This window comes from Cucurbita pepo, chromosome LG14 (assembly GCF_002806865.2).
Source record: "Cucurbita pepo subsp. pepo cultivar mu-cu-16 chromosome LG14, ASM280686v2, whole genome shotgun sequence".
NCBI lineage: Eukaryota > Viridiplantae > Streptophyta > Magnoliopsida > Cucurbitales > Cucurbitaceae > Cucurbita > Cucurbita pepo.
The window spans coordinates 2,365,875-2,380,193 of NC_036651.1; the positions used below are offsets into that span (position 1 = coordinate 2,365,875).

The 14,319-nt window shown below is 35.0% G+C and overlaps 1 protein-coding gene across 1 annotated transcript; it reads right to left on the reverse strand.

Moving 5' to 3' along the window:
* Positions 1–369: 369 nt before the first annotated feature.
* LOC111810639 (polyadenylate-binding protein-interacting protein 9-like) lies at positions 370–4,007 on the reverse strand. The gene is made up of 10 exons (XM_023697378.1): positions 3,378–4,007; positions 2,300–2,416; positions 2,162–2,209; positions 1,860–1,932; positions 1,656–1,768; positions 1,490–1,549; positions 1,042–1,089; positions 885–953; positions 740–801; positions 370–661 (listed from the first exon to the last, which is right to left on the reverse strand). Exons 1-10 carry the CDS (start codon positions 3,639–3,641, stop codon positions 595–597), a joined length of 921 nt encoding a protein of 306 aa, XP_023553146.1. The 5' UTR covers positions 3,642–4,007; the 3' UTR covers positions 370–594.
* Positions 4,008–14,319: the final 10,312 nt, after the last annotated feature.

The window sequence follows — 14,319 nt, forward strand, 5'->3', positions numbered from 1 at the left end:
GTGACTGACAGTTTTATAGCATTAGACAAAATATACCACACATTCAACGGTATAGAAGATAGCCATCAAAGAGTCAGAGCTATTCTCGCCCAACTCAGTGGCACTGGGTTTGGGCCACAGGAAACCGTAACATGGGGGACGTCTAATCCTTTAGCCACCGCAAGGCTGGCTAATCGTTCCTATTTAAAGGGTAAAACTAGTTCATGTAGTTGGATTTGTGACAGGATTGAAAATCAACCTAAAGGAATCAAATTTGTGTTTGTTGGGTTAGGGTTCTTCATTCAAGAACATAGTGGAAGCAGAGCAGCAGCAGCAGCAAAAGCAGGCCATACAATATCAATCTAACATGCCATAGAATAACTCAAAAAACACTTAAAGAAACCAAACATTTAGCAGTTTTTAAGATTGAAACTCAGTGACATGAAGAACTTCAATTGAAGAAGAGTTATGAACAAGTTCAGCCACAGAAGCTAAAAGTTTCACCAACACTTCAAACAATTCACAACTTGTCTGAATTTCATTGTCCAACCTATACTTATAACTACTGTAATCAAAGTTTACCACCAACACTTGGGACATTCAGAGTTTGCCTGTTCAAGATGGCTTCATGCTTCCCGGGCGAGTAACCCGTGGCCGAACCGGCGTCTTAGAAGGACTTACCCTACAAATTTTCATGAAACAATGCAAGTGAACAAATGTATGAACCAATATATTTAGAACAGTGAGAGCTTAACCAAACCTGATTGGCTGAGATCCCAAGATCATGCCACTGCAATTCAGTGCTTGAAGAGCCGTCTCTGCCTGTTCACACAAACAAACAGAGCTGTTCTTACAAAAAAAAAGTAACCAACAAGATATCTAAGCAGAGCAAAGAAAACGCTTACCATAGCAAACTCGACAAACGCTATACGGGTCGAATGCAGCTGATCCCCCAACAACCTCAAGCGAGTTACCTAAGCTCAAACGGAAGATTTATCGGTTAAAATCTTCGAACACGTGCCAACATGAATATGCCCTCTTTGTATAAGCTATATATCTTACCTCACCACAAGATGTTTCAAAGAAACTCTTAACTTCAGCCTGAGATACCTGTAAACAAAAAACATGGAGTTGTCGACCTCGGATTGAGATTGAAGGAGATCGAACGAGGAGTATGGAAGGACAAGAAGCAGATAAAATGATATCAAATTTGGAAACATCCGCACCACCGTGTCATCAGATAATAAGTCGGTATATTTTACGTAATTGCATAATCTAAGACTTGATCTAGAAAAGCAAATCTACAGCACCGGAGCAGAGATACGAAGAAAAAGTAACGGACTTGATCTTTCTATATGCACGAGGCTAGTACACGTCGAAGAAGTTACGAAAACCGACCCCGATTACCACAAACCATAGCAGAAGAATTGATTAAAGAACAAAGATGCTTGATTTATGGGAATCCATGCACTAATTTTCTTCTTAGTTTGGGAAAAAGTGAAGATTTTACCTTCTTATCAATATTGGTGCAGTAGATAGTTCTTGTACACATATCCCATTCATCGTTTGACTGTAATAAACGTATAAGAACGAAAGATCGAATCAGGTTACCACGAGAACTTTTGTACGGAGAATATGAATATACCCGTATAGGAAGAGATCACGAAACGCCATACCTTAGGGAGAAAGGTAGGATTCACAGGAAGAATGGCAGTCTTTGAAGGCAATACCTTAACTGGATAAGACCCGACCACCGTCCCGCTAAGGCCTATGGCTGTTCTAGCACTATCTGTTGCCAAAACATTCCAGGGTGGCATGTAAGATCAACTTATATACTTCTTTTTTCAGAAAAATTCATGAAGGTGTGAAGATTAACTTACGCTCATTAGCAAACTCCACAAAAGCAAAACGAAGAACTGAATGGGGATCGCCACATATTCGGCAATCATTAACCTTTAACGATATAAAATTTCCACGTAAGCAACGTCTTCGATTAAGTTTCGAAGAATATTCAATAATATAAACCAAATCAGCACCTCGTTCGAGCATAAGAACTCAAAAAAAGGAGAATACTTAATTCGAGTCAGTGGACCGAAGTTCATGCTCGTCAAAGTACACAGAAAACACTTTCTTTTCTGCAAACGTGAGGCGAAATAATGTTCTAGAGATGGAGAATACTTACATAACCACAAAACTCCCTGAATACCTTGGCGAGCTCCTCTTCAGAGACCTAGATTTTAGAAACAAACGTCTCATTCTAAAATTATCTCGAGCATTATAACGAAGACTCTAAGCTTGTAAAGATATGACCGATACTCACATCCTTATCGATATCAGATACATAGACAGTCCTCCTTATACTTTCCTCTTGCTGAGCTCTGACAGATCTATTGTTATTCATTCTTCTTCTCCCCTGGTTATTAAAGTCGCTTCGTCTCTGAAAAAAGTTCGAAATCATTCAATTGAATTCATGGCGATTGATTCCTTTTATGATTCTAAAAATTAAACGATTTTATAAAGGCATCACAACTCTTTTCCTAAAGGAGCAAAACAGAGTGTTATGAGATACGAAAGGAATATTTTACTACATGCTATCATGCGTCCACCACTACGAAAGCATGCCAATGAGCTCGATAATCTCAACATGGTCAATATGTTACAAGAATTACGAAAAAGGAACGGTCCTAGTTCTTATCGTTCTATTTATCGACAAGCCACAGTTCAGACAAGCATTCTTCAAATATTGGTAATAGTAATAGAGTCAGACCGTAGAGAACGTTATCGGTCTCAAGAGCCTAATACAGAGATAAGAACTTAAGGCAATATGATGAAGCATCAATTTTGATTATATTTTCGAATCGACCCGGATAATAATTTAATTAGCTTCATCATTCCAGGCAGATAACGACTAGCTATTGTTGTACTAACAGATCCGAGGCAATCTAAACGATGATCGGAAGGCGAACACAAAAGCTTTTTCAATCGAAAACGATTCTCCAAAATAGCATGAGAAATGGGAATGTAGGGAAGAATTGAACAAACCACAACAATGAACAATTCACAAGTAAACTTCATAGCATTAAACATATACACATTATCTTGAAAAACAATCAGTAAGAACAAACAGTCCCAGATCAAACAAAAATTCGACCGAACCGATTCGAGCAATGAAATTATGGATTGAATGTAGATATGATCAAGAATTTCCAGGGTCAACGACAGTAAATCATACTAATAGCACATCCCAGAATAAAATTCATTAGATTAAACATGAACATAAACATAATTCAATCCAATTCCAGCATTTCAATTATGGGTTGAATTCCAAAATCCCAAATCGAAACAAGAACAGGAAAAGCAGATCAGATTNGGGGGGGGGGGGGGGAAAAAGAGAATACCCTGCGATTGATATCACCGTCCAACAGTTGATCGGCGACGTGAAAAGCTTTGGCCGACGATCGAGTATTGTTTTGATAATAGAATTGAAAATCTTGGCGATCATGATGAGAGTAAGAGGAAGGGAAAAACTCCTTAGCCAAAGGGTTCAAATTACTGAACATTTCAGCGAGGTTATTAGCATCAAATTGTGATTTGGGTTTCATCTGCGGATCAAAATTCTTGGCAGCCGCTGCCTCACCGGAATTCTCAGCAACCGCGGCCATAGAATGAAAACCCAGATGGGAAATATGAAAAATATGAAAATTAAAGAGAAAGAACAGGTTTCTCAGTCCATTTGGAAAATCCGAGCAGACGGGTAAGGTGGAATTTGGGATTAAGAGACGGAATCAAAGAGAACCCATTTGAGAGAACCAAGAAATGGGAAGAGGGTGGGGAGAAAGAATGGTTTTTTTTTTAATTTTTTTTTTTTTTTTTGTTGGAAAAAGAAGTGAAATTAGGGTTCTTGAGGGGAGTGATCAGAGAGAGAACAGAGGTAATTTGGGTTTGGGTTTGGCCTACTAATACCAAACTCTCTCATGGGTTTATTCGTTCTTCTCGGAGAGAAAGAGAGAGAGAGAGAGAGAGAGTGCGCCTTAAAGTGAGTGAAGAGTGTGGGGACGTTTTTTCAGAATAGAAAATGGACAAACAAAAAGAAACGTAAATGCTGACGTACCCTTTCCTTTTCTTTCCCCACCTTTTGCTTCTATCCGTTACTTCGAAAATCTCGTGTTTTAAAAACGTTGAGAGAAACCTTAAAGATGACAACATCTATTAGCGGTGGGCTTAAGGCGTTACAAATGGTATCAGAACTAGACATTAGGCGATGTGCCAATAAGAAAGCTAAACCCTGAATGGTGTGGACACTCTACAGGGACGCTAAACCCTGAAGGAGGGCTGATTGGGGGATCTCACACTGATAGGACACGAATGGTAGCGAGGATTTTGGGCCCTGTATAGAGGTGAATTGTGAGATCTCACATCGAAAATGGGAATGGGGAGTCTCACACTGGACATTAGGCAATGTGTCAATGAGAAAACTAAACCCTGAATGGTGTGGACACGAGGGAGTGTGCCTACAAGGACGCTGAACCTTGAAGGAGGGTGGATTGGGGGGGTCTCACATTGATAGGACACGAATGCTAGCAAGGATGCTCGGCCTTGTATATAGGTGAATTGTGAGATCTCACATCGAAAATGGGAATGATGGGCCCGTGACATTACCATTAATTTGAATTAAATCAATAAATCTTTATATATATATAATTTACATTCATTTATAAGAATTTAAAAAGTGGTTTGGAATATAAAAAGTTACATAATTATTGATAAATGAAAGGAATATAAAAAGGTATAGAATATTAATAGTTTTATCTTCATTCATAAAAATTTAAAAAGATGCTTTTTAAATGTTAGTTTTTTTTATTAAAAATAAAAAAAAAAGAGACAAAAAGTTAAATTATTCAAAATATTCCGAGGACGTTTTCATTTATATCTCTAAAAATTAAAAAAAGTTTTAAACGTTAAAATTTTATATTTTATTTCAAAAATATATAATTATTAATAATAGTCAAAATTGAAAAAAAAATTAGTATAATACATGTGATACGAAGATTTGAACCTCTAATTTTAAATAAATAAGTACACGTTAATAATTAAAATTATTAATTTTTTTTATAAATCGACTTAAATATAATAATTTTGAGTATAAGAATTTAAACGACTAACCTCGTTATAAATTTTTGGAAAAGAAATTAAATAATTAATGAATATAAAGTTGGTATGAATATTTAATGAAAGAAAATAAAATATAAAATGATAATGGGCCAACTTTTGTCTTTTTCCCAAAAGCCACCCTCACATGGGCTTTAAATTAAATAAAATAATAATGGGCCCAAAAGTTAAATGGGCCTCAAATGGGCCCAAAGTTAAAATAAAATAGTGATGGGCCTCAAATGGGCTTATCGTATGGGCCTTAATTGGGCTTGCATTATCATGTCAATCCTCTCTCTCTCCTTTTTTTTTTCTCGATACAAAAGTCAAACTTACTCTTCATCTTTTGTATGTTTGACTTTTTTAGAGGTATGTAGATAAAACCGAATCATAAGAAAGTAGGTATTTCTTCACTATTTGTCTGTCTCGGTGAAGAACCAACATGCTGTTGATATTCGACGAGCAGCAACATTCTGATCCAAAAACGTAGGAGTCATAATGATCTAGTAAGAGGCGATTGTAGTGATGGTACGGGATGTTGGAAATCAGACACTTCCTCGACCCATGTTAAGGAAAAAAAAAACTTTCGTTCAACATTTATGGAAAGACGATCTATTTGTTCGTTTACTGGGTTCAGCACGAAAATCACAAATAAGCTCTATCTAATTATATGTTAACCAAATGTATTTGTCATTCTTGTCCATTAGCTCAAATGACCCAAACCAATTAGAGTTAGACAAATCAATTCTCAAACCCTAATAAATCTGGATCGGATAAAAGTTTTACTATTTTTTAATAAACAGAAATTCATACTCGTTTCATTTCATATATAAACTTCATGCAAAATTTAAAAAATTTTGGATTTTTTTAATAGGTTTTGCTGTCTTGTCATTGTCTATGTACTTCGATCGAAAACGAAAAACATGCCTTAAACTTCGCAATTGAAGTTCGTTTTTTTTCGAAACTGAGATGAACGGGTAATATCTATCTAAAAAAAGTATATATTTATTTCTTAATTGTTTATGAAAATAGAAAAAGAAGCGATTTGGAACACCGACAAATGTCATAAATATATGAACTAAGTTCTTTTTAGACGTAACCTTAAAGCAAAGGCAAACCCAAAAGTCAATACTTTTATAATTTATTATGACATTTTATTTTTTTCTTTTAAGAGAGAAAAAAAATGAAAAAAGAAAAAAAGAAAAAGGAAGGAAAAGGAGAGGAATTTACTTTTTTGACCATTAATAGAATATCATTCAGAGTCATCTATCTCTTGGGTACACGTGGCGGAAAGTGAATGGACAAATGAGAATTTATCAAATGAACACGTCATCAGGTGTCGGAGATGTTAAGGGGACACGAACCGGCACGTGATTCACGGAGTTTGGTCGTGGCGGCAGTTTTTGCCGTTGGACTGTTCACGTAAAAGGCCTCTCTCTCTCCTGTCTTTTTCCTCATTTATTATTATTATTATTTGTTAAAAAAATAAAATAAAATAATATAAATTTTTATTTGTGATGACAAAATGCATTCCCCATCTCTCAAAAAATTGGACCAACTTTTTTTCCTCTCTAATAATGGACATTGAGTTATATATATATATATATATATATATATATATAGATTCGACACGTAACAACTCCTTACAGTTTTCTGCAACACGACCACATTAGCTACTTGTACTTGTTCTGAAGTTCTTATAAGAAAGAACCTTATCTCTACAGACTAACACGAGTCATTTTAGCATGTTTTGTTCTCAATCATATGTTTTCTAGAAAAATTCTAATAAATCGTCTGAAAAAGGAGCTGCCCACGACCCAATCATCCTATTAGCATGTCATTTTCGTGTACCCATCGAACAGCAGCCCTTATAGAAGTTCCTAAGAGTCCAATTCACTCTACATAGATTGACGCAAAAAAGTCAGAATTGTTTCAAGTCAAACACGTTTGTCTTTAGAGTTCTTATAATTTCTTGATATTTATGGTAATTTTGTCATTATAAAAAGGTGGACAAAAATTGGTGCTCCAAATAATATATATGAAAAAGTAGTGCCAAACAATCCATGTGAATTTGAGGTCAACCAAACCATAATTTAGGTCAAAATTATGTTTGACACGTGTGCGAACATGGTGCCATCAAACCCTTGACTAAATAACTCGTGGGGCCCACCCTTTAGGTAAGACACCACCAAAATGTAGTTAAAAAAAAATTCTCATGTTTTTTTTTTTTTTAAACCTAATTACTAATTATTAATTAAGACAACAATTAAATTATATCCCATGCGTTTCACCAAAAATAAATAAATAAATATATCCCATTAATTCCAATTTTAGCCACTTCCATTATTATTATTATTATTATTATTAATTATTAATAATTATTATTATTAATCTTAAGTGAGTTTTAATATATATATATTTTTATTATTTATTTATTTTTTTATTATATATTTTTAAAGGGCAAGTGTGAAATTGTTTAGAGTTGTTGAAAAGATGGGTTTTATTTATTATTTATTTATTTTAAAAATCATATAGTCAACTAGTAAAAGGATATAAACGTGGTCAACACCATGTTTTTTTCTAAATTAATCCATAATTAAATGGATGACCGTTGAATATATAGTCAAACATTTTCAATTTTTAACATGCGTGGAAAATAGTTGTTCTTATCAAATGTGAACCAAAATCATAATGTTTACTTTAAAAATAAAAATAAAATGATAATCACAAAATATATAATCTTTGTGTTCATCTTCAGTTTATACTAGATGCTTCCTCACACGTTGGTAGATTCATAAAATAAGATTGCGTAATCAATCATTATATAGACATTATTCTAAATATCTTATAATATAATCAAAGAGAGGGCGAGATGCATTCACAAATGCACAATATTGAAATAATATTCATGTAGAGGTACATGAATGAACCGAGACTACGTTCGAATAAAAGTGATTCTGAGTATGTGAAGTTATGGTCAATAAAGACTTAAAAAGAATTGATAGTTGTTACGTATGTGTTAGGATCGCACAACAATGCACACGCTCGATCTAGATGCACAAAAGAACAAGATAGAGAAAATGCAATGAGAATATTGTCTAAATGTTTTGTATTGATGACTACAGATATGTACAGTAAGAGAGAATACAGAAAGTACATTTTCAAAGCTGCGCCTGAGCAATATATATATGGTTTAGCTTACTATATATAGTTTTACTAGATATAACCATCTACTGTATATAACTATCTACCACATATAGCTTTACCAGATATAGCTTGGAGAAATTGTATGTTGAGTGTGACAGCTCAAGCTCATTGCTAGCAGATATTGTCCGCTTTGGCTCATTACGTATCGTCGTCAGTCTCACAATTTTAAAACGCGCCTGTTAGGGAGAGGTTTCACACCCTTATAATATAGAATGCTTTGTTCCCCTCTACAACCGATGTGGGATCTCACACTGAGAGACCTTATAGGAATATTTCTACGTGGGTGAGAACAAAACATGTTAAAGACTCGGGTTGGTTTGTAAGAATAATCTTCATTTTTAGAAACCATTCAAGATATGTAGATGACGTGTTCACGTCGCTGGGAATATAGAAAAATGTCAAGGCCAATAAGTATCGAATTCGAATTCCAAATCTTGGACATTAAGAAATAGAACGTAACAATCCAAGTCAACCACTAGCAGGTATGGTTCTCTTTGGGCTTTCTCTTTCAAGCTTCATCCCCTTCTCCAATCGATGTGGGATCTCACAATCCATCCTCTTAGGGGCCAGCATCCTTGTTGACACTTCGTATTCTTCTCCAACCGACGTAAGATCGTACTAATATATTCTAAACAGGAGTCATGATATATTGAGAGAGAGGGTCGTTTGGATAAGCTCAAAAGATTGGTAAAGAACAGACGATGTGACGTTTGAGAAAAATAAGGTGGTTGTATAGTGTACTAAAATAGATATGATGTTGCATTGAAAGAGATAAATATTTGTTGTATCTAAGACATATATATGGTCCTAAATGCATAGGAGATGAGTTTGGATAAGCTCAAAGGGAGGCATAGCAAAGATAAAAGGGGTTGGGCATGCCCCAAAGACTACCCTATTTGATTTGACCATGCTCAAACTAGGGCCAACCAACACATTCTAATACCATCTTCTTTATTCCCTCAAGTAAACAATTCTCATTTCTTTCACATTCAACCATCCATTTTATCCTCCAACCACAACACTATGAAATGGGACCCAAACATGAACCAAACCCACTTGTAATGCCTTATCCCCAACCCCCAATTATATGGGAACATCTTTACCATTCCAATCATACTCGTAAGCTTCGACGAAACCCTAAATTTACGATGAATTGTTCAAATTCCCATTCTAAAACGTTCTGTAAAAAATGATACTTATAGGTAATTTTAAACTTACGGGTCACAATCAAAATGTAACGACCTAGATCCACCGCTAGTAGATATTGTCTTCTTTGGACTTTTCCTTTCGGGCTTCCCCTCAAGGCTTTAAAACGCGTCTGCTAGGGGAAGGTTTCCACACCTTTATAAATGGTGGTTTGTTCTCCTCCCCAATCAATGTGGGACATTACAATTCACCCCCCTTTGGGGCCCAACGTCCTCGTTGCCACTCTTTTCTTCCTCCAATCGATGTGGGACCGCCTCCAAATCCACCTCCCTTTGGGACCCAGCATCCTTACTGGCACACCACCTCGTGTCTCTCCCCCTTCGAGGAACAACGAGAAAGCGACACATTGTCCGGTGTCTGGCTCTGATACCATTATAACAACCCAGATCCACCGCTAGCAGATATTATTCTCTTTGGACTTTCCCTTTCACATTTGCTAGGAGAAGGTTTCCACACCCTTATTGTTAAGGATATCTAGTAATAAATTATAGTTTACAATATATATTATATTTGATATTTTATTATAAGGCAAATATCTAATATTTGCCTTATTACCATAGGTATCTTTCTATTGATTACTATTTCCATATCTTTGTAATTTATTTGATTATAAATAAGATAATTTTCCCACCATTTAAGTGTGGTGGATTAATCAAACATTCTTATGGTATCAGAGCCCTTTCGGTTTAACAACCCTAATCCCTTATTTTCAATGGCTTATGAATTCCCTACTCATCTTCTTCTCCACCACCCCTGCTGGCTTTGACGCCGCAGGGGCAGTCTTCATGGCTGCCGCAGGCGGAGCCGATTGATTACTCTTCGGCTCCACCCTTTTGACCTCCAAATCATCCTTTGCCATATTCTGTACATACAACCTCACCTTTTCCAAACATAGCCTCTTTCATTTTCTTCCCAATTTTCCCTTCATCCTTCACATAAATCCTAACCTAAACCTATCAATCTTCTGCAGAGATTTACCTTTCAAATTTGGGCGCCGCACTGGCCTCTTCGCCAACCAAGTTGCCGCTGCCCTTCTCGCCAAAATTGGCTCCTTCGCCCAATGTGGCGACTCTTCCGGTGGCCCTTTTTGCCAAAATTGGCTCCTTCGCCCAATGTGGCGACTCTTCCGGCTTCAACATTATCTTTGTCCCTTGCTCTAGGTTTCCCCTTCTACTTTTTGGGGTTCTCACCGGAGCCAAGGCAGCATCGTCGCTAAGCGACAATCCCTCTTCATGGGTTAGACATATTCTCGCTGAAGCCAAGGCAGCATCGTCGCTAAGCGACAATCCCTCTTCATGGGTTAGACATATTCTCGCTGAAGCCAAGGCAGCATCGTCGCTAAGCGACAATCCCTCTTCATGGGTTAGACATATTCTCGCTGAAGCTAAGGCAGCATCGCCGCTGAACGGCGATCCCTCTGCAATTTTTGATGGCCAAGAAAGTGTTTCTCTACGTCTCCTCTGAACTAGGTTGTTGACATCTTCACGAAAAATGTTTCTCAACCTCTTTGAATTTTTCAGATCCAAGCTTCACATTCGTTCAAATCCGACGCTCAGCTTGCGGTGGGGTGTTAAGGATATTTAGTAATAAATTATAGTTTACAATATATATTATATTTGATATTTTATTATAAGTCAAATATCTAATATTGGCCTTATTACCATAGGTATCTTTCCATTTATTACTATTTTCATATCTTTGTAATTTATTTGATTATAAATAAGATAACTTTCCCACCATTTAAGTGTGGTGGATTAATCAAACATTCTTACTTATAAACGATGGTTTGTTCTTCTCCCCAACTAATGTGGGACATCACACAAAGAGATCATAAAGTCATAACGACGTGGTGAGCTAAATTCATTCGAATCGAGACAATCAAACAAAATGGGTAAGAAGGAAGTAGGGGAGAGGTCCAAGTGGCCATGGATTAATTGAGAGAGAGAGAGAGAGAGAGTTACAATGAAACAATAATGCAAAGAAGAATCAAAGGTACGATGATTGTGAAATGTCTTTACCCGACAGTAAGTGTCCATGTCGGTTCTGACTTGTTCGGTGTTCATTTGGTTTCTTTGGGAAATGGGTTTGCCCAAAGAAGAAAAAAAGAAACCAAATTCCTCCTTTTGTTTTGACAGATTAAACTTTTTATTTCTTTATTTCTTTTTCTTTTTTTTAATTCAAATGTCTTAAAGTTCGTTGCTTTAGTTGAAAGGGTCGGTTTCTTTTTCCACCTGTAGCGTGTTTGAAAATTATTCGAGAAAACTGTTATAATATAACTGACATATTTTTAAAGTTGTACGTTACAAGACAGAAATAATAGAGAGCATTATCTTAGATTATGTAGGGTTTTGCATCTACCATCTGTTGTTATCGAGAAATTATCAGTCATATTGTGATAACGTCGTTTTCTTTTGAACGTTCGAGATGAACCAACTCATGATTCTCTATCACAAAAATGATGAGTAAGAGAGAGATTCGTGTCAAGTCGTTCGAGATGAACCAGCCCATGATTCTCTATCACAACAATGATGAGTAAGAGAGAGATTCGTGTCAAGTCGTTCGAGATGAACCAGCCCATGATTCTCTATCACAACAATGATGAGTAAGAGAGAAATTCGTGTCAAGTCGTTGAAGATGAACCCGCTCATGATTCTCTATCACAACAATGATGAGTAAGAGGGACGTGTTTGTGATAGAAAGAATGGCACATCAGAGTTCTAGATGACTTGAGCTTGTCTTATTGTCTAATGCCTTTCTCTAAAGTGGATTTTGGGATGGCCCCTTTGAACTTTTTAATGTTTGAGCATATGGATTAATTAATTAATTCAAATATTTTCGAAGAATTATGATTTAATTAAAATAATTTTGGTCGATCATATATATTTTAATTAAATCATAATTCTTCGAAAATGTATCACTAACATCTGCTACAAACGTCTAATAACGATCTTAAAACTAGGTAGAGTTGAGTCCGATTGTAACCCACCAATCAAATTTGTAGTTTTCAAAAATTCGAATTCAACCCAATTTGAATTAGGTTGTCCGGGGACCGGCACCAGCCTACCCAAAACGGAACCGCTGGAGATATTCATTTGAAATCTGACTCAGATAGCTTTCATTGTCAACTAAAGTATTACAAAAAAGAAAGTGTTCGGGGTTGAAGTTTAGTTTCTTTATGACCCATGAAATACTTCTTCCACAAGGTAAAGCATATTCAATCCCGCCCCTGATTTAACCTATTCTATTGGTCTCCTCACCCTCGAGTACAGAGCTCTTTCCTTTCGGATTCTTTTCATTCACTTTTTCTAACATTTCTGGCGAGACATCGTAAGATGTCATGATACGCCTATTCCTATGGTCATTCATTTAACGTAGCTAGTTAAGTCGGATTTTTTTATTATTAGCATGTTTCACATTTTTTAATTTGCAAAAACATTGCATTTTCCCCTCTTTCCAGTGAAATTTACCAAACTTTTTCAAAGTAAAAACATACAATTTCTCCCTCATTGGACTCGCCATTAAAGTAAATATTTTTTTTTACCGCATCTTAAAATTTAAAATTGTGGAAAACCATTAATAATAATAATAATAAAATAAGTATAAATATAATATTAGAAACGTATATTTCCATTATATCTATAGATTTGATATCGTCGTACATAAGGGTTTTCGACATTTTTATTATGAAGTAAAAGAAGAATTATGAATCATAAAAAATAAGCAACAAAATATCATATTTAATACGTTCGGTTTAAGTTAAAACACATAGCATGAGAGTAAATAACCGACGTTTTTTCAGGGACTTCTTTTAGTATAATAAGTGAGATACAAGGATGTGAACCTTAAACTTTACGAAAAAGAATACACGTCAATTACAGTTGAGTTATGTCTGGTTTAACGTTTTTTAAGAACTTAATCTCGAAAACTATAGCGGAGAATTAGTTAATTAATTACTTGGATATTATGAGCGGTAAGTTAGTTGCCAAATCGTTGGCAGTTATTCTGGTTAAGTTAGTTGGTCGGAATCCATCAATTATGATATAGCTGGAGAAATATCTTTGTCTCACCGCTGGCTGCACCAAATGTTTGGTCCTACCACAAAATAAAAATAAAAATATATAAATAAAACATTCAAATTGAATTAAGTTGGATTTTTGGTCGGTTTGACTAATTATTTTTGACAAATGGAGTGGACATTGATAATCACACTTCTAAACTGTAACATAAAAATGCGATTTTTTTTTTGTAGGGGTATATTGGTCATTTCACGAATGATACGAAAATTATTTTGTCTTTTATTATTATAATTTATTTACTCTCGCTAGTAAAAAGACAAATGAAATTGTTAAGACATGTTCATAATAATAATGTTAGAATTGACATTAAAATGTATGCTTTCGAGAAATTCAACCTGTCATTCATAATTGCATTCTTTTTAACAATTAGTTAATTCTAAATAAATTATTAAAAAAAATTAATATCCATCTTTATAACGTAGTAGAAATAAATATTTAATACAATCATTAATTTATTTTTAATTACATATTTTATTTTTCTTTCCATTTTTCCGTTGTACAAATAATTGAGGATCGATCTTTGGAAGCATGTGCAAGCACGTGCACACGTGGAAAATAATGAAAATTCAAATAAGAAAAAAAAAAAACCTTACCCCTATTTAATTATCTAGCATTTATTTATTTATTTCATAATAATTTCATTTCTCTATTTTTAAAAATTATATATATATATATATATATATATATATATATATATATATAT